At 34.9% G+C, this 23,277-nt stretch overlaps 1 protein-coding gene across 1 annotated transcript in view; it reads right to left on the bottom strand.

Moving 5' to 3' along the window:
• Positions 1 to 243: 243 nt before the first annotated feature.
• SMC3 (structural maintenance of chromosomes 3) overlaps positions 244 to 23,277 on the bottom strand; it is a 38,202-nt gene continuing 15,168 nt past the window's right edge. Inside the window, exons 8-29 of the mRNA XM_045878796.3 lie at positions 22,816 to 22,933; positions 21,098 to 21,273; positions 20,239 to 20,319; positions 19,839 to 20,003; positions 19,420 to 19,541; positions 18,004 to 18,217; positions 15,474 to 15,577; positions 14,680 to 14,779; positions 14,103 to 14,263; positions 13,617 to 13,758; positions 11,061 to 11,211; positions 8,709 to 8,861; positions 6,929 to 7,080; positions 5,999 to 6,157; positions 5,098 to 5,205; positions 4,140 to 4,248; positions 3,352 to 3,599; positions 3,053 to 3,265; positions 2,523 to 2,714; positions 2,194 to 2,371; positions 1,243 to 1,349; positions 244 to 652 (exon numbers count right to left, since the gene is read on the bottom strand). Coding sequence (XP_045734752.1) covers positions 581 to 652; positions 1,243 to 1,349; positions 2,194 to 2,371; positions 2,523 to 2,714; positions 3,053 to 3,265; positions 3,352 to 3,599; positions 4,140 to 4,248; positions 5,098 to 5,205; positions 5,999 to 6,157; positions 6,929 to 7,080; positions 8,709 to 8,861; positions 11,061 to 11,211; positions 13,617 to 13,758; positions 14,103 to 14,263; positions 14,680 to 14,779; positions 15,474 to 15,577; positions 18,004 to 18,217; positions 19,420 to 19,541; positions 19,839 to 20,003; positions 20,239 to 20,319; positions 21,098 to 21,273; positions 22,816 to 22,933 — 3,225 coding nt within the window. The 3' untranslated portion in view covers positions 244 to 580. The remainder of the gene's footprint in view (positions 653 to 1,242; positions 1,350 to 2,193; positions 2,372 to 2,522; positions 2,715 to 3,052; positions 3,266 to 3,351; positions 3,600 to 4,139; positions 4,249 to 5,097; positions 5,206 to 5,998; positions 6,158 to 6,928; positions 7,081 to 8,708; positions 8,862 to 11,060; positions 11,212 to 13,616; positions 13,759 to 14,102; positions 14,264 to 14,679; positions 14,780 to 15,473; positions 15,578 to 18,003; positions 18,218 to 19,419; positions 19,542 to 19,838; positions 20,004 to 20,238; positions 20,320 to 21,097; positions 21,274 to 22,815; positions 22,934 to 23,277) is intronic.

Genomic DNA, 23,277 nt, shown 5'->3' with positions numbered 1-23,277 from the left:
AAAGATTTTGATTCAACGGGTCTAGGGAAATACACCAGCAGTTTAAAGCTCCCCCAACATGGATTTAAGCATGCAGCCAGGACTGGGAATCGCGGATGTATTTCAAAAGAATGTGAAGCCACGTTTAAAGAATCTTTTTAGGTAAAGGCAGACCTTTCTTAGGCAAAACAAAAAGCAGATATTTAAGAAAAATTTGTTTCTAATCATACAACTATAAATAAAAAGCCACATAAAATACTAAAGTAGTCATAAACCAATTATTTAATTGAAGCTATAAAAAAGAGGCAATATAATTGATAAAATAATTAGGAAAGAATATTTAGCATGTTTCAAAAGATTTAAAACAGGAGCAGGACACTTTACAAAAAGTTGTGTGGGAAATAAAATTCTTAAACTATAAGTAGAAATGTAACATATTACAGAGTATCTTATAAAGTACAATGACAGAAATATAAAAGGACTATGTATGCTCTAAGTCTGAAAACTATTAGTAGTGGCTACATATTTAAATGTACAGTTCCTGGGTATGAGATTCATATTACTATACACAACTTCCAAACCAGTGGACAATATTTTCCGTTTAACCATGAGTAGTATCATCTTCTACAAAGTCTTTGGCCATCTCTGCTGTGATCACGTCAATATGACTAACCTGAAGAAAAAATGTTAAAAACTGTGTTAAACCTTAAAAAAATATCAGTGTTCTCACTGTTCAGAGTAATATTTTAAAAATATGGCCTCTCACCTATAAATTTTACATATCAAGTCAAATGAGTCTAAAACACTGATGGATAAGACCTTTATAATATTGTTTGTCGAAAGCATGAGTTGAAAAATTTTCTGCATTTTAGAACTCTGAAGATCTGGGTAAGTACTAACGTCTAATTATCAAATCATGTTTTTTCAGTTTTTATTATTTTGCTATTTCAAAGAATCTTAAGGCTGAAGACATCAGGAAGAGATGTGTGGCCCAGCCAAATAGAAATGACCGTATATAACTTAAAGACTGTACACTACAGGATATTGTCTCTTAATGCCGATGAAAATAAAACCAATGCAACGAATGCCACAAAAACTAAACTTCACAGGCATTTGAAAGAAAAGGTTTTTTTTTTTTTTTTACAAACTCATAAGATAAGCAACAAATTTCTAAGTTTTCCTTTATGATTTAAGTAACATAAAACAAGAATTTGACAAATACAATACAAACTTAAACTCAATGTAAAAAAAATTTTTTTTTACCTTATTTCTAAACTTTACACCATAGAATTTGTCAGCTGACTCAAGCAGTTCAGGCCTAAAAGTAGTTGTAATAAATTGTGCATGTACAGCAAGTTCCATAATCATATCTATAAAAAGAAATAGTTAATAAAACCATTTTCTGAGTAGATCTGAACATTTAAAAAGCAACTATCTTCACTCTTACCTAAAATTCAAAACAGCCTGTGACTTTATTTTTCATACATATATGCAAAATTACCAACTTACTCTCTTACATTAGGGATAGATCTTTTACCCAGTATCTTAAAGTTACAGAATATGAAGTAGTGGCTACTCAACTCATAACACAGCATTAAAATTGTCAGAGCAAAACAACTTTTCTCACACACAAAACAAGAACAACCTACCCCTGCTACCCACGTCCCCAAAGATCTTTTGAATTTACTAAAGATCAAATATAGATTCTTTATTTATTTTTAAAGATTTTATTTATCTTTAGAGAGAGAGCATGAGTAGTGGGGGAGAGGCAGAGGGAGAAGCAGGCTCCCTGCTGAGCAGGGAACCCCACTCAGGGCTTGATCCCAGGACTCTGGGATCATGACCTGAGCCGAAGGCAGATGCTTAACTGACTGAGCCACCCAGGCATCCCCAAATATAGATTCTTTAAATACAGAATCAACATTTAATGTCAGGGGTTATTCAAACATTGAGAAAAGCAAGTTTTAAAAAGAGAGACTTCTGTGTAAAAGTTTAACTGAAGGATTTTCAATTGACAAACACATCGACCTCTCACAGAATTAAGCTTTGTAGTCTAATACTAAATTCTAAAAAACTTACTAAAAGAAATTTTAATTATAGAATATACACCCTGTCTAGTCCCCCCAAATATCTTAGGCAACAAGAATTCACTACCAAAGAGGCAAGTTATCATTTTTAAGCAAGTTCTCATTGTTAAGTACAAACCCAAACTACCTGACACAGCCTTTCTGTGCTGGGCATCCAGAGCCTGGTCAATTTCATCAAACAGGTAAAAAGGAGCTGGGTCACATTTCTGAATAGCAAAAATCAGAGCAAGAGCTACCAAGGATTTCTGTCCACCAGAAAGCTGTTGCATTTCTCTCATTTCACCCTGTTTTCCTGTAAATGACACCTAAGAGAACATTTAACTGAGTTAATACCCAAAAGGGGTAGAATCACCATCACCTCTTAAATCACATACAGTGCACCAATTTAATTTGTAAAATATTCTACAAATGCCACTACGGTAATACTGGGGAAAATTGGATATAAAGGTATTTTACCCTAATTCCAACTCCAGTGAACTGGTCAACTGATGGGACACTGCTTTGTGACCCAGAACCCCTCTCACTTTCACCACTTCCTTCTCCTTCATCCTGAGACTGACTGCCCTCCACATCTCCTTTCTTCATCACCAAAGTAGCTTTGCCACCAGGTACCAACTTCTGGAATACTTCACTGAAGTTCTTGGATACCTTTAAAAAGAATGAATGAACAAATGAATAAACTACGTGGTGATTCAAATATAAATTCTGCTTAGGTGGCACTGCACGTATTATTTCTTAAGGCAAAGACAAATATTTAAAAGCAATCACAAACATTTTAACCAGAGCAACAGACTGAATCCTTTTAAGAGCTGTGTAGGATATTCTAATTAGTGTGTTAGAAAACTATATGCTGGATTTGTTCACTTGTATTAGATCCAACTATCAGTGGGGGAAAAAACTTAAAAACCTTTACAAATTGAGTAATAAACTGAATAACAGCTGAAGCTTTTGTCTTGTGTATGCAGTAAATACAAACAGAAACATACCTGCTTGAAAGTTAACTGAATAGCTTCATATTTTCGAAGTTCAAGTACATTCATCAGTTCCATGATTGATTTGTACCCCCTATCCAACTCTTCTTGTCGTTTTATTAACTTTTCTTTCTGCTCAGAGAAATTTACAAACTGATCTAAAGCTTTTTTGTTAACATGGCTGTACTTCTTCAATTCTGTGTTGCACTGTTCAAGTTTTCGAAACAACTACAAAGAGAAAAATAAATGTATAAATAAATTCACATGAAGAGAAATTTGCAATAAGATTTCAAATTTAAAACTACACAATATACCTGTTTGAGGCTCAGTGTCTGGTACTTTTCAAATGCTTCCTGGGGAAGTGATCCAAGTTCTCGAATTTTCTTCATACACTCTTCTTTCTTCTTCAGTAGCATGCCTTGTCGATTTGTCATCTTTTCTAGTTCTTTAGTATCATGATTTATAGCATCCATGTGTTCTTTTTCCATATTTTTCCAGCGTTCCATACTCTTCTGAAGCTCCTTAATTCCAGCTTCTGTTTTATCAATGGAATTGTCCAAATCTAAAATAGGGGGAAAAAAACAAATTAAGCCATAATGCCTATTTTAAAGCTAGAGTACTATTTGATTGAAGATTTTAATGGCCAAATCGATCAAAATAAATAGGTTTTAGGTTTTTTCTCTTTGTTTAAATTGTACTGTGTAAATCCATGAAACATTTAATTCAGGACAAAAATAAGAGTGTACATTAGTCAAGTATATATTTCTCATTAAATGTTTATAAAAAATTTAAAAAATTTTCTTCTCAGCAACTAGGTGATAAACTTAATTCAGCTACTTCACATTTTTGGAAACAAAATTAATAATTATGGTCTCTCATAAAATTGTCAAAAACATTTCAACAAAACAAAGGTTACTATTTATAATCAACCCACTAAACTCCATTCACCATAAATTATTTATTGTGATGGAAAACACACAAAATCATTAGTGCATGCTTTTGCCTATTTGGGTATTTCATTTTGTAGTAAACAATTTTATCAAATAAATAAGCTAACTTTTAACAAAATATAAAAAAAAATTTTTACTAAACAAAAATTCACCTTCTGATCGTGCCATAGTATCTTTTACTCTTTTATTGATTGCTTCAAGTTCTGAGGTTGTAGCAGTGAGAACAGTACCCCCTTCTGTCTCTCTCAGTTCATTAAGTTCCTGCAAGATAAAAGAAACTTAAGATCATTAAACCACAGAATATGAATTTTGTTAGTTTCAAAATAATTACGTCAACAGTTTCCAATAACTGTTACTTTTTTTGCATTAATATATAAAAATTTAATCATCCAATTGTTGATATACATTTGTACGGTTTTTAGTTTTTGACTATTATAAATAATGCTATGAATATTCTTGTCTTTTTAATCAACCTCAATAAAGTATAATTTACATCCAATAAAATGAGCCAATTTTAAGTGCAGAGCTCAGTGAGCTGTGATAATGTATATACCCACAGAAGTACCACTAAAATGAAGATACAGTTTTTCATTAAACCAAGAAGCTCCCTTGTACCCTCTATAATCAGTTCCCTCTACTCATGGCCCCAGAAAACTATCATTCTGCTTTCTATTGCTAAAGATTACTTTCCCCAATAGCTGTTATTTTGAATAAGCATTCAAGAGAGAAAGAAAGTACACTCTGTATAATTGCAAATAGTTAAAGTATCCATTAAAGGGGGAAAAAAAGGTAACAATATAGTAACTAGAAAATTTCTCAGCGACTGACTATACTGAGAAAACATTAGTTACTAACACTTACTGAGTACCTAGAATGGGCCAGGATAATCATACAAAACAGGTTTTACTGTTATGCTCATTTTTCACAAGAGGACACTGAGGCTTAGGAATAATACATTACTTGCAAAAGATCGTACACTAGATGGCAGTGCCAGAACTCCAACTCAGGGTATGTGCTTTCTGTCCCCAAAGCCCATGCTATCAAAGCCACTCGTGTTTAAGTTCTTTCAAAAGGTTATGGTCATCAACAAACCCCCAAAAAAGAACATACCTGTTCTACTTGGTCCAAGCGTTTCCTCAAATTCTCATTTAGGTATGTCTCCACTCGAGTAATGATACCTTCTAATTTAATTCTTTCATTCAACAACTGTCTGTTTTCCTAGAAGAAAAGAAAATTATTTGTCTACATAGGCACGCACATTTCACACACAGGAATGCTGTTAATCTGCTGTCCTCTCCATTACTTGTGTTCAAAGGGCCTGTAATAGAAAGCCCTATATTTTCTTCATTTTCTGTCTTACCTATTCAGAATGCTCAGTTTGTGTGCTTGGTTCTTTTTATAAGACATCCTGCCAAAAATATTTATCTACTTTTCATTTTTTGGACTTAGTATTTACGTCTCTGTAATACAAAAATCAAATGTTTAACCAAGGGGTGTCTGGGTGGCTCAGTCCGTTTAGCATCCAACTCTTGATTTTGGCTCATGTCATGATCTCAGGGTCCTGGGACTGAGACCCAGGTCAGGCTCTATGCTCAGCATGGAGTCTGCTTGACCCTCTCCCCCTGACTCCTCCCCCCACTCGTGCTCTAATAAACAAAATCTTTAAAAAAAAGTTTAATCAAAAACAGTGTTAATTATATAAAGGCAGTCAGATCAAAAGAGACAGCAAAGCTAACAAGCTCAATCTTACTACTAATAAAAGTGCATTAAATAAGATGAAGAAAATAAAGACTTCTTGTATAATCCTAACATACCCAGAATGGTTTAGAAAAACTTACTTACTCTTACAGGTATGAGAAGTTCAAGTCTCATTTTTCTATTTTCTCAAAGTTCCCTTCTTTTGCATTCCCTTAGTAGCAAGAAACTTTTTACAACAGCCAATTATACTTTTACAACAGCCAATTATAAACTTTTTACAACAACCAATTATACTTATATAAATTGTACTTGCCTGCTGAAGTTGACGAATTTCATCATTCAGTGCATCTACTCTCTTCTGATCTTCCAGACTAAGTTGTGAAAGCAAATCAGTTCCCAGTTCTGCTTTCAACGATTCTCTGGTGGACTCCATAGCATGCAAACTTGCCTCCAAACTTTGTAAGCTACGTTGCTATGTGACAGATCATCCATTTATTAATAAAGGTATTAGTCACTGCATTACTTATTAATAGTGAAAAATTGAGAACAATCTATATTTGATATTAAAGTGAACTGAATCATATCAACTCAAGTAACTATTAGGTATCCACTTAATTTGATAATTATAACTAAATAGCAGTAAGAAAAATACTTATGATACAATACTATCAGGGTATATGGGACCAATCATATTCCATGACTGAATCATATAAAAATCTTCTTACATATTAAATATTAATAAGAACAAAAAGAAAAAACTGCTAGAATGTGTTAGGGTGGTATAGCTGGACAATTAAAAACTATTATTTTAGTACTACTGATGAACTAAACAGTTTTTGTCAAAGCTTATGAGACTAACGTGTTATTACTTTTAATTTAGCAATAATAGTTTGGCTTCTACCCTGTTTAGTAGAATTTGGATAAAATATTCAAACAACTCCATAAATAGTGCTTAACAGACAAAAATGATTACTAACAAATTAACGATCATCAGAAAATACTATTATGCTATAGCTCAAAATGCCTACTTGTTCACTGAAGCTGGACAATCTGAATGCGGACTACAAAATGAGACTTTGGGTACCCATGGGTGTAAGTGCAGTATAGATAGGGGAAGTCCAAAAGTACAGGTCTACAAAAAATGGAACATATAAACTCCAGATAATAACCTATGTAATATATGGTCCATCCCAATTCTAAATAATTAAAATAGATCTGTAACAAAAGGGACATACTTACGAACCTTTGGCATAAAGGTTTTCTCTGACTGCTGCCTCTTCTCTTTTAACATCTTCATTTCTGATAATATGCTATCTCGAGATGCTTTAAATTTCCTTTGCTGGGTCTCTATCTGCTGCATTTGGTTCATCAACTGATCAATTTCATTATTAATCCATATACAAGGCTAAGGAAAATTCTCTCTAGTTCTTTTAAAAACATGTGTATCCCCTCCCTTTTCTTTACCTCCAAATAAAAGTTATTTCCTCAAATTTATGGACCATAACAATGCTAAGTTAAATACTACACTGTATTATATCATAAAGAAGCTTAAAACATTTTACCCCACCATTTCTCTCAAAATAACATATATTTTACTTAAAGCTATATAAAAAAAATTCTTGGGAAACCCTAAGAGAATCTGAATGAGGTGTATGCTTTTTGTATCTTTTCAAGAAATATTTACTGTGTTATCTATTATCCTTAAAGCACTATAGAAGGTAGTTATGTATGAAGAGGAGGCCTTGTCCAATGTAGAAAAATACCACCTAGCTGGATTATCAAATACAGGAAGGTAGTTGATGTATGTTGTCAATATCCTCCTTTTTCTTATGTTTCCCAATGTTTTCTTTGCGCCAACATCTTGCCAAATTTGGGCAGTTCTAAATATGCTCTGCAGACCCCTGCAAAGTCAAAACTAACATGTTTATCTACCTTTTGCTCTGTGCTGCGGCTTGCACTGATGGAACAGAAGCTATAAACCCACTTAAAAAAAAAAATTGCCACTTTCAATTAAGAATATCCCAGGGGTGCCTGGGTGGCTCAGTCGGTTAAGTGTCTGCCTTCGGCTCAGGTCACAATCCCGTGGTCCTGGGATCAAGCCCCACGTCAGGCTCCCTGCTCAGTAGGGAGCCTGTTTTTCCCTCTCCCTCTCCTCCCCTGTTCCTGCTCTCTAGCTCACTATCTCCAAAAAAAGAGAAAGAAATCATTAAGAGTATTCCAATGACTCAGTAAAAATGGTTTTTCTTGATGCTTGAGTACCTATTAGGTAATCTTCACACCCAATGTGGGGCTTAAACTCATGACCCAGAAATCAAGAGTTGGATGCTCTACCGACTGAGCACAGTAGGTGCCCCTCAAGTATCTACATTTTTAAAATTGTGTGATGTAATTCAAAGTACACATAAAACACTTTTGCCTTATACCAAAGTACTGGGGTTAATTTAAGAAAATGCAGAGGTACAATGTTTCTGTTGTGAGCTAAACTAGCCACTCTTCATGGAACACCAGTTTTATCTGAAAGAAGTGAAAGTACTATGTTTACTAAGACTTGGATTTTGATAGCCTTCGTCCACTAATACATCTGCACCAAATGACCTTGAAATAAAAATCTAATGCACATTTTTCAACCCCTGTGTTTAACTTCTATGCAGTAATGTGGCATTAGAGGCCCCAACCCTTCTTTGAAACACTAACCTCATTTTCTTTCTACAATGCTGACCAATCCTCCTCAGTTTCCTCTATAACTTTAAATTTTAGTGCACCTCAGGTTCTTTGCTCTCAGAAATAGACTGACTCACTGCTCTCAGCTTTAAATATTAACAGCTAAGGAAAGAATCAATATTACAAGAATTTTTTCCTTGTCTTCAGAAGTTAACTTTTGACAACAATATAAACTCCCATGCTTAAATAAAAGTCAAATGTGGAATTTTTTCCCCGCTGTATGAGAAAACACACTTAACATGTAAAAGATTACATATTTCAACCCAAACAGTTCTCCATCGTGGCACAAGACAAAAAGATATTTTCAATATTTCTGCGCAGGTTTTCATTGAGCTTTGCTTCAAGCTCACCTAGTTCTTCTTCTGCTTTTCTAACATCTTTTTGCAATTCAAGTCTAGACTTCCTTGTGTCATAATAACCTCCGGTTAGAGCACCCCGATGACTAACTTGGTCACCTATAAACAAAGCACAAGGAAGGTAGAAATTCTGTATAACAATTTCTTTATTCAGTGATAAACTGATTTATAATCAAACAACTAATTTAAAGGCTTTACCTATTTAATGAGAATTTAAAAGGATTTAAGCCACTCTGAGAAACTTCTGCTTTCCAACTGTTAAAATTTGCATTAAAAAAGGTGCCTTCTAGGTGAACCTGAACATCTGCCAGAAAGGAAGGAAGTGCTAAAGACCAACAGGGACAGGTCAAGAGGACACAGGACTTGGGAGTTTGGAATTCCACTGGCCATATTTGGGACAATGTGAACATCCACAATAATAATGGCAAGTCTTGAGAAGTTTTTGAATGCTTTTAAAAGCAGAGATGGGGTGCCTGGGTGGCTCCGTTGGTTAAGCATCCGACTCTTGATTGAAGCTCAGGTCATGATCTCAGGGTGTTAAGACTGAGCACTGTGTCAGGGTCTTCACTGAGCATGGAGCCTGCTTGAGAGTCTCTCTCTTCCTCTCTCCCCACCCCTGCTAGTTCTCTTTCTCTTAAAAAACAAAAACAAAAACAAAACAGAAGACTTGAAAGAATTTAAGAATCACCATTTGGAAACCCCCAGTGTATTGAGTCAAACCACTGGTAAAAAAATTGTTGGGGTGGGGTGCTTGGGTGGCTCAAATGGTTAAGTGTCTGCCTTCATCTCAGATCACGATCCCAGGGTCCTGGGATCAAACCCCACATTGGGCTCCCGGCTCAGCGGGGAGTCTGCTTCTCTCTCTCCCTCTGCCTCTCCCCTGCTCATGCTCCCTCTAGCTCTCTGTCTCAAATGAGTAAAAAATCTTAAAAAAAAACCCCCAAAGTTGTTGGGGAACCTGATATTCATGTTTTCTTAAAGCATAGTCCCACATATCACTTATTAATTACGAAGAGGAAAGGGCACCTTTACAACTGAGAGATTGCTACTGGTCAAACTTAGCACCACTAACAGTGGGACACATTGTGTGATGCAGTAAGAATATACATCACTCATGCCAAGAATGTTTAAACTGAATCTCATGATGAGGAAGCAGTAGGACTAATCCAGAAAATGGGACATTCTATGAGAAAGTCAATTTCCTGAGGGTGGGAAGGAACAGGAGCTGTCCTATATTGAAAGAATCCAAAGAGACGACATTGCATGTATCCTTGATCGGATTCTGGACGGAAAAATATTTTGGGACAACTGGGAAATTTTTAATGTACTTTTTAAATGATGGTATTACTGGGTTATGTTAAATTACTTAGGTGTAAAAACTAATGATGTAATGTATGGGGATTAACAGAAGAATAAAAAATAAATAAATAAATAGAAAAAAAACAAAAAACAAACAAACAATACATGCTTAACTTTTAGAAATAAAGCATCATAATTTTTATAACTTATTCTCAGAGGTAGTTCAAAACAGCAAAAAAATTATCTATAAAGATAAAGCTGGGGGGGTGTGTTACCTTCTTTCATCAACAAATAAATTATAAAGAAAAGGAAAAAATTGAAAAATGAGAGTAGGTGAACTTATATACCAAAGGTTCTTAACCTAGACTCCGTGGATAAAATTCAGGATATCCATGACTTAGGTAGGAAAAAAAATTTACATCTTTATTTTTATACTAACTTCAAAATGAAATTTAGCAAATCCTTCTGTTATAACAAATAAGAATCACAGTGGTATTATCAGTACTTGTGTAACTCTGTTACCAAGAGAAATAACAGCTATTTTCTATCAGATTATATTTGTTGCAAATCTCAAAATATTGTTTACGTGTATCAGTAGTTCAAAGTTTTATTTATTAGACCCACTGCTAAATCTTGTTTTTGAATACCCTTAAGAATAAATTATTATGTCATATTTGAAAAAATATTGTGATTACCATGTCAATATGATTGGCTTCTTTTGTGATCCAAAGCATTTTATTTTATGCTCTTAAAAATATTTTGAGAAAGGGCTCATAGGCTTTACCAAAGAGCCAAAGGAGTCCACAGTGCAAAAAACGTTAAGAATCCCCACTACAGACCAAATGATTATACTTAAGAGACATCAACTAAATATAAAGTGTGGATCCTGTCTGAACTCAAACCATTTAAAAATGATAAAAAACTGGACATGAATTTTGAAATACTTTTAAAACTAAAATGGAATTTATCTGTTCAAAGCTAAGAATTACTATTACAAACCTTCCAGGGTAATGCAGTCCATAGTAAAAGCACGGGCTAGCTGAGTTGAAACTTCCATGCTACGACAAATAAGTGTTTTCCCAAACACATGTTTGAAAGCTTTGTCAAATCTGGGATTGTACCTCAATTTACTTATCATAGGAATCGCATCCTAAAAATGAATATTTTGTCAGGATAGAGATCACAACACAGTTAATTAAAACATGTTAGCAAAATTATGAATTACATCTTTATGAAATATAAACACAAATGCTTTCATTTTATTCTGAAGAAGTTAGAAAAATCACTCTACTGAAATATCGTGGAAATTATGTTCATGTAATCATCCAAGTTTTCAAGAGCAGAGAAAAATGACAAAGAGTTTAGTAGCTGTGGAGTCAGACAGCTCAAGTTCAAATCCTAGTTCTGACACTCATCAGATATATGCTCTGGACAAGTTGCTTAACTTCTCCATTTAATAGTTACTTCATCTACAGAACTGCAGTAGCAGTACTTTCCTGATAAAGTTGTTAAGACTAGACTAGACCAGACAAACTAATAATATGTGAAACACATAGGATAGCATCTGTCACACAGAAGGGCTAAATAGGGGAGTCTGGGGGGCTCAGTCAGTTGAGCGTCTGACTTTTGATTTTGGATCAGGTCACGATCTCAGGGTTGTGAGATCAAGCCCCATGTAGGGCTCCAGGCTGGGCATGGAGCCTGCTTAAGATTCTCTCCCCCTCCCTCTCTCTCCCCCCACCTCCCACCTTCCTGCTCCCCCTGCTGGCTTGCACTCTTTCTAAAAAGAAAAACATTAAAAAAATTTAAAAAATGCTAAAAAAAATGTAAACTAATACTATTTCCTCAAAATGTTTTCATTTTATTTTATGTATGTCTTAGGTATTCAGGAAAATATTTTTTACATAAAATTTTCCCTTTTTACATTCTTCTAATTCTTCTAAACTATTAGGAAAGGATTTTTCTAATTTTCAAATTAGGAAATATAACCTAAAACAGTGCAATAAATATGTTAAGCTTAAATCAGTAATTATAAAGAGAACACCAATGTAACTACCATGGAGGACAAGAAATAGAACACTGCTGACACTAAGAACTGTGCCCCTTTCCTAATCACATAGTGGTTACCTATTGGAGGTGACCACTATCATAACTTTTGTGATAACCATTTCCTTGTACTTCTTTCAAATTCTATCATCTAAATTTAGTTTTGTCTTTATTTATTTATAAGATTTTTTTATTTACTTATTTTGGGAGAGTGGTGAGGGGCAGAGGGAGGAGAGAGAGAATCTCAAGCAGACACCCCGCTAAGCGTGGAGCCCAGTCTCAGCCAACGTGGGGCTCGGTCTCAGGACTATGAGGATCATGACCTGAGCTGAAATCAAGAGTAAGACGCTTAACCAACTGAGCCACCCAGGTGCCCCTGTCTGTGTATTTAAAGGGAACCATACTATATGCATTCTTTTTTTTTTTTTTTTTTTAAAGATTTATTTATTTATTTCAGAGAGAGAGAGCATGAAAGGGGAGAGGGTCAGAGGGAGAAGCAGACTCCCTGCTGAGCAGGGAGCCTGATGCGGGACTCGATCCTGGGACTCCAGCCAGGATCATGACCTGAGCTGAAGGCAGTCGCTTAACCAACTGAGCCACCCAGGCGCCCCACTACATGCATTCTTGAGTCTTGCTTCATTCACAGCATCACATCTGTGATTACATTTTCCTCCCCAAAACTTCAAGGATAATTTATAGATTTAAAAGAAGAAAAAGGTGGACCCTTTAAAGCAGCTTTTAAGATTCTCACTGTACCAGGAGCACCTGGGTGGCTCAGTCATGATCCAGGGGTCCTGGGATCAAGCTCTGCGTGGGGTTCCCTGCTCGGGGCGGGGGGGGGGAGTCTGTGTCTCCTTCTCCCTTTGCCCCTCCTCCCTCTCGTGCTAATAAATAAATAAAATCTTAAAAAAAAAAGATTCTCACTGTTCCACTTAAATTCTTACCATTATCATAGAGTTTCAGCTCTAACCTTAGACTAGGATAGTAAAATAGTTGCTAATACCATCAACATTCTGAAACCAAACGCCTCAAAGCAATTACATTTTTCTCAAGAACACTGTCTGAGGAATATTCTTAATCCATTTAAACGTATACCAGCAAGTAACAAAAGCAACATTGTTTTCAGGGCCTATTATCTTACTAAACATTTTTATTTAATTTATAAGCCATTTAAAAAGTATATTCAAAAAACTTAAAAAAAAATTTACTTCAAATGACAGTTCCTTAGGGATTTCTTCTCCTTAATTTTGTCACCCTGGGATAATCTCTCAAAGTATCCTGTACTTATGTATTTTAACACTTTACACATTTGCAGTGATTTGTTTCATGTGTCGCCTGTGACCTGTCTCCCTTCCCATCCCTACCCAGTAGTGACTATGCTGTAACAGAAGCATGTTTATCTCACAGACCAGTGAATCCTAACGTACAGTGCCGTGCACTAGTATGTGCTAACCACAAGAAGAAATAACCTATTGAAAGAAAGATAGACCTTCACACACACCAACTCACATTGGTTTCAGGATAGGCAGTATCCCTGACATCTAACTTGTTAAGAGGAAGAAAAGTGACCTCTCCAGGAAGATTCATTTTATTAAACTCCATCAAAATCTTTGTGCTGACTTCATCTGAATCAACAATATGATAAAATAACCTGCATGTAAACAAAACAAGACACATCTTTATTGCTAGACTTTAAAGTGCTATAAACATTTAGGCAAACAATTCACTTTTTTTTCTATGCAACCCAATTTGTACTGAGGTAGGGTGGGAGGGAAACTACTTAGAAAATTCCAATGAGGAGAAGGAGAGGAAGCCCCAAAAGGGATAGTTCTAGCTTCTACAGTTAGGAATACTTAACATGTACATCTTTAAAAAATTAAATAAGCAACTAGGATAAAAGAAGGTAGTGGGAGACAGATTATACTAAAATTCCAAAAAGCTTATTCTTATTCCTTCTTTCCTTCAAAAATTCAAAATATCAAACAAAAACTTTACCTGTTGCCAGCAGTGACTTCCACGCATGTGTAGAAAGCAGGCTCACATTCGAAGTTATTCATCACGATGCCGTGATAGCCATTTTGAACATGCTGGTTTATTCCTTTCCTACGAAAGTGGTCCAGTACTTTGTTTATGCTGTCTATTCCATTTAAAATAGCCTGTCAAATTGTCAGAGATGAAAAATATTAAAATAATATTTCTAGTGGCATTCCTGCTGGTAAGAAACAAATCCATTACTTTATACATTAAAAAATACTTCAGAGATTAAACATCCTCCCCAATGCCACATCACCCCCTTGAAAAATGCCAATTACATGAAACACTTTATTATGGGTTCTGTTCTGACACTAACATTAAAAATGGGACTCTTCATCTAAAAATCAAAAGTGTTATCATTAATGCATGGGTTATAGTAACGCTGCTTAAACAAGACCCATCATTTCAAATTTATAGGACAAGTGATTTACACTCTTATTTATCACCTGAAACCAAGGACTTACAGCTTGAAAACTAACAAATTCTTGTGTAATAACTGGCTCAATGTAAACTGAAGTAATGAAAAGAACCTGCTCACCTTTCCTGTTGCTGCTCTAAGAAGTTGCTGTTTCTTTTCAAGATCTTCTCTTTTAGCAGCGAGTGCTTGCTGTTCTGCATTCTCCTCTCTCCACAAGTAACTAATCAATAAAAATTAGACTGTCTTTAATTTTAAAAGCATTAAGATGCACCAACAGTATATAGTTTAGGATAAAATACTGAAAAAAATATCAAATTTGAATAGTTCATTTACAACTTTTTAAGATTTTTAAAAAGATTTATTTGAGAGAGTGAGCAAGCATGCACACGTCTGGGGGAGGTGAAGCAGACCTCCCCACTGAGCAGGAAGCCCAGCTCGGGGCTCGGTCCCAGGACACCGAGATCATGACCTGAGCCAAAGGCAAATGCTTAACCGACTGAGCCACCCAGGAGCCCCAACATTTTCTTCAAGTAATTTCTACACCCAAAGTGGGGCTTGAACTCACAACCCCAAGATCAAGAGTTGCATATGCTCCACCAACTGAGCCAGCCAGGTACCCCTAGCTCATTTATAACTTAAAGACCATTTAACAGCTAGTAATTAGTGTTACTCAAAAAAAATTAAGGCATCGGGACACCTGCTGGCTCAGTCATTAAGCATCTGCCTTTGGTTCAGGTCATGATCCCAGGGTCCCGGGACTGAGCCCCGCATCGGGCTCCCTGCTCCACGGGAAGCCTGCTTCTCCCTCTCCCACTCCCCCTGCTTGTGTTCCCTCTCTCGCTGTGTCTCTCTCTGTCAAATAAATAAATCTTAAAAAAAAAAAAAAATTAAGGCATATTTTAGTCTATACTAACTTTCTTTCACTTTGTAATTCATCTTTCTTATTTTTTACTTCGTAGTATTTTCTGTCCAGTTCTTCTACTCGAGCTTTGACTTCATTAAGATCCTGATCCAGTTTCTATGGAAATAAAAATAATTTAAACTTAAAATACAATTTCATGCAAACTAGTCCATAGTAAGAGCAAGATCAGTAGTTGCTAGGGGAAGAAGGAAGGGGAAACATTTTGGGGTGATGAACAGGCTTGTTATCTTAAGCGTGGTCATGATTTCACAGATGCACTCATATGTCAAAACTTATCAAATGATACATTTTAAACACATGCAATTTATCGTTATGTCAACTGTACCTTAATAAAGCTATTAAAAAATTCAATTCTAACTTTTTAAAAATGCCTTTAGGCAAAAGAACACATCAAGAGAAAACATAAACCATAAAATGAATTACTCTATAAAATACTGCTAAAATAGAATTTACTCACTAATAATCTAAACCTTTCTACTAGAATTTTAGAAGAAAACAATACATTCACACCAATCTCAAAATACTGCTCAATAGTTTTCACACCACTCCCTCACACACATACGATAGATTGAGAATTATACTAAGAAGCAAAAGGCCATTCTACATAATTCAGTCAGCACTATAAAATCATCTCTATCCAGTATAAAGGACAGACTTCACCAGTGGAAGGTGTAGCTGAAATACTGCAAATATAATGAAGTTCAAGCTTGAGAAAGAATGAATAAAAACTACTGAAAAATCTTGGCTCTTCACCAGGCTGTTTCAAAAAGAGCATTTGTTGAGGTTGTTTCCATGAACTCATGACAAACACATTTTCTTTCTTTTAGGAAAGGACACGTAGCTATCACAGCTGAAACTATATTAATTTCCAAATAACTACCTGGGATCAACCTGTGTTTTCCACTCCCTCCATAAAATATCCTGACCAAAGCACACTGGACTCTAGAGGCTATGAGGCTACTGTCTATTACTCCTGGTCACTTTTCTACCAGTTATTTATGATTACAGAGCCAGTGGGTTTGCTCCCCACTATGTTTTCATTTATGCTGTGATTACATTAAATATTAAACAGAATATGAAGACAAAGAAAAGAGCTGTTTCTTTAAAAACTTGATTTAGTTCTGGATACACTCAATGGTGACACACTAAAAACTGAATTAAATGGGGAAATTAACTCTAAAAGATCGAAAAATAACGTAATACATAAACACATATAGTAATATGTATTTTATAATAAAAAATCATAATTCAAAATGTCAAATCACAAAGTTAAAGACTAGAAAACTGGTCCAGATTACAAGATAACAGAAATATGACAACTAAATGCAATACATGATCCTAGATTGAATCCTGAATTCTGTTTTCATCCAGCTTTAAGAACTGTATTTATATATGTGGCTCCTAACAAAATAGTCTCCTGAGAACTCCCAATCACTACTCATACTCAAAAGAAACATCTTGGGCTCTACATGAAAAGACTGGTATGTACTCTGGTGGGGGGATGTTGATAATGGGGGAGCCTATGCATTTGTGGTGGTAGGAGGTATATGGGAAACCTCTGTACCTTCCTCCCAATTTTGCTATGAACCCAAAACTACTCTAAAAAATGGTCTTAAAAAAAGACTGGTACATGAGCAAACATTTATCTTTTTAAGCAAAATACTTACAATATATATAAATATATGTATGTTTACATGTGTATAAACACAAATACTACTACATATAAAATTTAATATACACACATACATATATGAAGATTTTATGCATTTAGTGACTTTGATATAAACCAGTAACCAACTGGTACAGATCTCATGAGATAAGAGGATTCCTCTGTGTAGGTACATATATAACTTCCTCACCCTACACTTGTCCTACATAATCCCTTCTCATCACTTCTATCATCTTATATACAGCCACACATAACACTTCACAAAGCATTTTCCCCCTTTCTCATTTTAAATAACATGAGATCTTTCTTATTCTGGAAGTGATTTTATCTTCTACTTCAATTTTTAAGAAAATGCTACTAAACATGCACAGTACATAATGTTTTATTCATTTAGAAAATCTTATAAAATCACCACTGCCTTAACCAACAAAAAATATATTCTGCAGTAAGTTATTAAATTGACAGAGAATTGTAAAAGACTGTAAAAATGGGAAAAAAATTAAATTAGTTACTCTGAAATTATATTTTAGACTTGTTTATCACATTAAAATTAAGGGTAGTTCAGGAACATTCTACCAATTCATAAAAATATATTTTAAAATATACTCAATCTACAGGAACACTCACAGATATGGAAAAAATCTTCCTTGAAAACGAAAACTACCATATAAATATTAATGTATATGTGTAAATATTATGTATATAAATATTAAATTGTGCTGGTCTTTTCTAAATAAGTACCTGTTTCATATATTTTAAGAGTAGCAGTGTACTGTTCAAAAATAAAACTTAAATAGGTAAAATGTACATGCCTTCTGAAAAATTTTCACAAAGCAGCTATAAAAGTTCTTACGTTATACTGCTCCAGGTTTTTCTCTTTATTTGCCTCAGTGTCCTCCAAATCCTTATGGATAGCAGCAATCTGTCTTTTCTTGTCATTAATAGCCTGATCTAAAGACTTGAGTTCCTTTTTAATCCATTTATCCCTTTCTTCCTTTGATGTAAACTGGCTTCCTCGACCCTGCTTTGCATAAAGATCTGTTCTTTCCTGGGTAGCTTGGGCCAATCTATATAAGACAGAAGAAAAGAATGGATTAAAAAGGAGAAAATAAGCAAGTTTAACTACAATCAATATGTCAAGAACACAGAGATAACAGTCATTTTCAAAATTCCGTAAAAAAAATATAGAAAGCAACTGGTATCTAAAAGAGCTCCTTGGGCCAATACTATATAAATTTCATTTTGAAAAGTCACAGTTAAAGTCATGTGAAACAGCCCATATCCTAAGGATTTTGGGCAATGTCTTTACTCCAGTTCTGGGTTAGTCAGTAAAGCTAGAGACAATTCTAATATCCTATCTCAGGAATTTTCAAACTCTATTTAACTATATAAACATTTCTGGGGCGCCTGGGTGGCTCAGTTGTTAAGCGGCTGCCTTCGGCTCAGGTCATGATCCCAGGGTCCTGGGATCGAGCCCCGCATCGGGCTCCCTGCTCGGCGGGGAGCCTGCTTCTCCCTCTCCCACTCCCCCTGCTTGTGTTCCCTCTCTCGCTGTCTCTCTCTCTCTGTCAAATAAATAAATAAAAAATCTTAAAAAAAAAAACAAAAACTATATAAACATTTCTAATTCCTTATAATAAAAGACCATCAACGTTAAAAGGCAAGAGAAAGACAAAGAAAATATTTACAATACACAGAATACTAAAACAAATACAGATTACAGACAACCTTATCAAAGAATAAGAAAAAAAGGGGCAAAGGAAATAAAGAATTCACTAAAAAAAATACTGGTGGCATAAAAACATAATAATGCACTAAACCATGAAATCAGCAAAAGTTGGCATGTTCAATCTACATACAGATACTAAAATGTCTAGATGCTAAAACAGCAATAAAAAAAGGAAATAGGATGAAACAGAGTAAGATGTCATGTGGGTAAAAAACAAAAAAACAAACCATCATCCATGTTTTTAAAAGCCCAACAACATCTAGGCAAGTTATTTATCTTAGGCACGTTATTTAACCTCCCAGAGCCTCAAGTATGAACTTACAGTGAGGATACTGTGAATCTCTTAGGGCTTCTAAGTGAAAAAAATGTACGTGATATGTATACAATAACGCTTGGCCCACAGTAGCTGTTTAACACAGGCTATTACTTTGAAATTGGATTTAACTTTTGCCCTTACTGTGTCTTCTTAACTCATAACTATTTAGCTTTCACAGAGGAACTATGTAGAAGGTAGAAGTATTGGTGAAAGAAATCCCAGACCTAGCAATTCCTCGCTCTTCTTTTTCTTTCACACTGTTGAATTTAGGTTCTGTTTCTGCCAGTTCTTTCTGCTTTTCTTCTATTTTTTCAAGCAGCTTCTGCCTCTCTTTTAATAAGCGTTTCTGTAAATAAAGCAGGATAAGTAAAAATGCAACCTTAAAAATTTGTTTAAGTTTAGCATAAAATATTTTCTCATGACAAAAAAATTCATGAGAAAACTGATCCTGCAACACAAAACTAATTTTTAAATAAAAGAAACAAGGAGACAGTACTGAGTTGCTACTTAAGTGAAAATTATTTTAATGTGCCAGATCTTCTACAAAAATTTAAGCATGCACCCCCGTCACAGAAAGGATGGTCTTCTGTAATTCCTATTCAACTGAACACTTACGTCTTTCATTTTTAGCATTTTAACTTACCCTTTGTTCACTATTGCCTGCCAATTCATCTTGTAAATCCTTGGCTTTAAGCTCTAACTTAGTCCTCTGCTTAATTTGCTCTTGTCTTTCAGCGCTGAGCTGCTCCTTTTCTTCTTTCATAGCTGAAATTTTTGTTTTCAGTTCTCTAACTTGGCGCTCAATATCCTAGTCAAAAAGTATGAAATAGAAATGAGTCAAACAATTAGAAGTATAAAAGCAGAGTTTTTACACCATTAGTTCTGTCCCTTTTTCCTTCATTTACACTTTCAGTACTATTCTGTCTTTCCAATACTCAATCCCAATGACATGCATTTGAAGTTACCATTCCCTAATTCTGGTACAAAAGGATTTACTGTGCTCAAAAAATGTATGTTAACCCAAGCCTAGTTTATAATCTTACCTCCATCTTATCTCTTGCATCCTGCTGGGCATCTCTTAATTGTCTGGATTTTTCTCCACTAGTCTCTCGCTTAGCAGAAAGCTGCAGGGAACAAAAAGCTGTAATTTCTAACTCATTTTGTATTTTGTTTAATACTTCATAACATGTAGTAAAACTGTAAAATATCTGCTAAAACAAAATCAATTCACCTGAAGTTTTTTTTAATTTTTAGTGGTTTTAAAGTAAAAAGCCCCTTTAGTTTTAAGTATTACTAAAAAGCCAAGAAAAAAATTCATGAAGTTTTTTATTATTAAGTAAACTCCACCCCCAACATGGGGCTTGAACTCATAACCCCGATATCAAGAGTCCCATGCTCCACTGACTGAGCCAGCCAGGCACCCCTTCATGAAGCTTTTAAAGGTGGCTTCCCTCATTTTGGTTTGCCTTGCACCACCACCTGATGACATTTCAGATAAAACTATAGCAAGGACGATACAGGTCTAGGCATTTTCCTTGGAATAAATTGAAAGAACAAATTTACTGACCAATGATTTCATTAAGAGGTTTAAATTTTTTTTTTTTTTATTTGACAGAGAGAGAGATAGCAAGAGCAGGGACACAACAAGCAGGCGGAGTGGGCGAGGGAGAAGCAGGCTTCCCGCTGAGCAGGGAGCCCGATGTGGGGCTCGAGCCCAGGACCCTGGGATCACGACCTGAGCCGAAGGCAGACGCTTAACGACTGAGCCACCCAGGCGCCCAAGAGGTTTAAAATTTTTTTTAAGTTTCTATTTAAGAATCCCTGAAAAGTATAAATATAGAATGAGCTTAACCTAGTCATTAAATAAAATCACTCTGAATTTAAATAACAAAATTCTTTTACCTCATCAAGTTTAGCACGAGTCTCGTTAAGTTCCTGGTTGTAAATGGTATATTCCAGGGCTCGTCTCATTTTATCCCATTTTTGATACTGAGCTAGTTCTTCCTTTTCTTCCTCTAAGGTATGTAATCTCTCTTCAATGTATTTTAACAACTCATTGATTTTTTCCCGTTTGCCCTCTTAAAAAGAAATGAGAGAGGGGTGAAGGAGTTGAATAAAATTTTTATGTAAATAGTATCTATTCTCAAATATACCGTGAGTTAAAATTAATCTTAAGAACTACAGCATTATAGAATAGTATGTGGTAACCAAATCTAAGATACTAAAATGACAAAATGCTTTATTATGAAAAGCATCAGAGAACGTTACACATGGTGACACTTTTTAAGTTTTTATTATTTTAGTTCATATATAATGTTATATCAGTTTCAGGTATACAGTACAGTGATTCCATAATTCGATACATTATACAATGCTCACTGTAAGTGTAGTTACCATCTTTCACCACACAATGTTATTACAATATCATGGGCTATATTCCCTATACTGTACTTTTCATCTCTGTGACTTACTTTATACCTGCAAGTTTTTCCTCTTAATCCCTTTTACCTATTTTACCCATCTTCCCCCAGCACCACCACCCTGGCAACCACCAGGTGGTTCTCTATATTTATGAGTCTGTTTTGTTTGCTTGGTTTTTTTTTAGATTCCAAATATTAGTGAAATCATGTATTTGCTTTTCTCTGACTTATTTCATCAGCATAATACCCTCTAGGTTCATCCATGTTGTCACAAATGGCAAGATCTCATTTTTTAAAAAGTGGCTAGGTAATACTCCATTGTATGCATATACCACAACTTCTTTATCCACTCGTCTATTGATGGACACCTAGGTTGCTTCTACCTCTTGGCTACTGTTAAGTAATGCTGTAATAAATGTATGGGTGCATGTATCTTTTTGAACCAGTGTTCACTAATTCTTTTATTACATGTGGTTAAGGGCCTCAGTTTAAACTTCCTTTAAAGGCAACTGTGCCTTTCCACAATATTTTAAAAAACCCTACTAATATCATTGATGTCACTGATTTTCAACTTTTATAGTAATAGCATTATCTATAACTTCCATATATTGAACACCCACTATATTCCAATCATGGTGCTACTCTGCTCCTCTACTCACCACCATAAACTATGAAAAAGAATTTTACAGATGGAGAGGTTTTAGACCAGAGAGATCAAGTCACAGTGTCAGTTAATTATTAGTTATTAGTCAGATTTTGAACTCAAAACTGTCTGACTCTTAAGACATGACAGAACACAGAACTTGAAAAGCAAAGTAGGGTTTCCATAAATACATGTACTAAAGAAGATTCAAAGTTTTCCATTTACTTGCTCCTGAACAACTTAAAACCTAATGCCAGCTGACACTCCCAGCAATTTTGAGGACTGCATCCAATTCTGTTATCTTCACTAACAATGAGGACAGTGGAGGCACAAAATAGTTGACCTACAAAGGCATTATTATCTAACAGCAATTCTTTATTTAAAGAGAGAAATTTGAAATCTCAAAACTTAAAATGTCACAAACTAATTTTCTCTCCATTCAGTACATAGGCCAATTACCAAACAGTATACTGGTGAGAAAAGACAGAAGCCCTTTCAACTATAATAACACAATGAAAAAGTAATTCATAAAATATGGCAGAATCACACTTCTTTACCTGTTTCTTTCATTAAAGATATGCTTTCTTCTTTTCGTTCATCATATACTCTAGTACCAGCTACTTCTCTTAATAGTTTTAGTCTCTGAGAATCTGGTGCTGTGGCCATCTGGTTGATCTACAAATTTCAGAAAAATAATTATTATGTAGCTACAGATTGCTCTTTAAGAACTCTACCTTGAAAGAGTTTTCACATGCTAAGTTTTGAGTATCACGTCAAGAATGTAATTTGTGCAGTGCATATACCTACACACCTATATGTCCTTTATTTAAATGAAATTTATCAAATGAAAATCCAAATAGAATTGATACATTCATCAATCTAATTTATGAATAAAACTCTAAAAACAAACATCCCATCACCACACTTTTTCTCAGTCAACACTGTAAGTTGTATAAAAGATGAACTCCACTTGGAAAGAGCAAAGTATTTTTACAAGGCGGAAACTATAACTCTATATT

Source organism: Mirounga angustirostris, unplaced genomic scaffold (assembly GCF_029215605.1).
Source record: "Mirounga angustirostris isolate CCGP_5_RB_7025 unplaced genomic scaffold, mMirAng1.0.hap1 SCAF_6, whole genome shotgun sequence".
Lineage (NCBI taxonomy): Eukaryota > Metazoa > Chordata > Mammalia > Carnivora > Phocidae > Mirounga > Mirounga angustirostris.
Note: the sequence above shows the minus strand (reverse complement) of the source record. Positions and strands in the feature narration are given on the sequence as shown.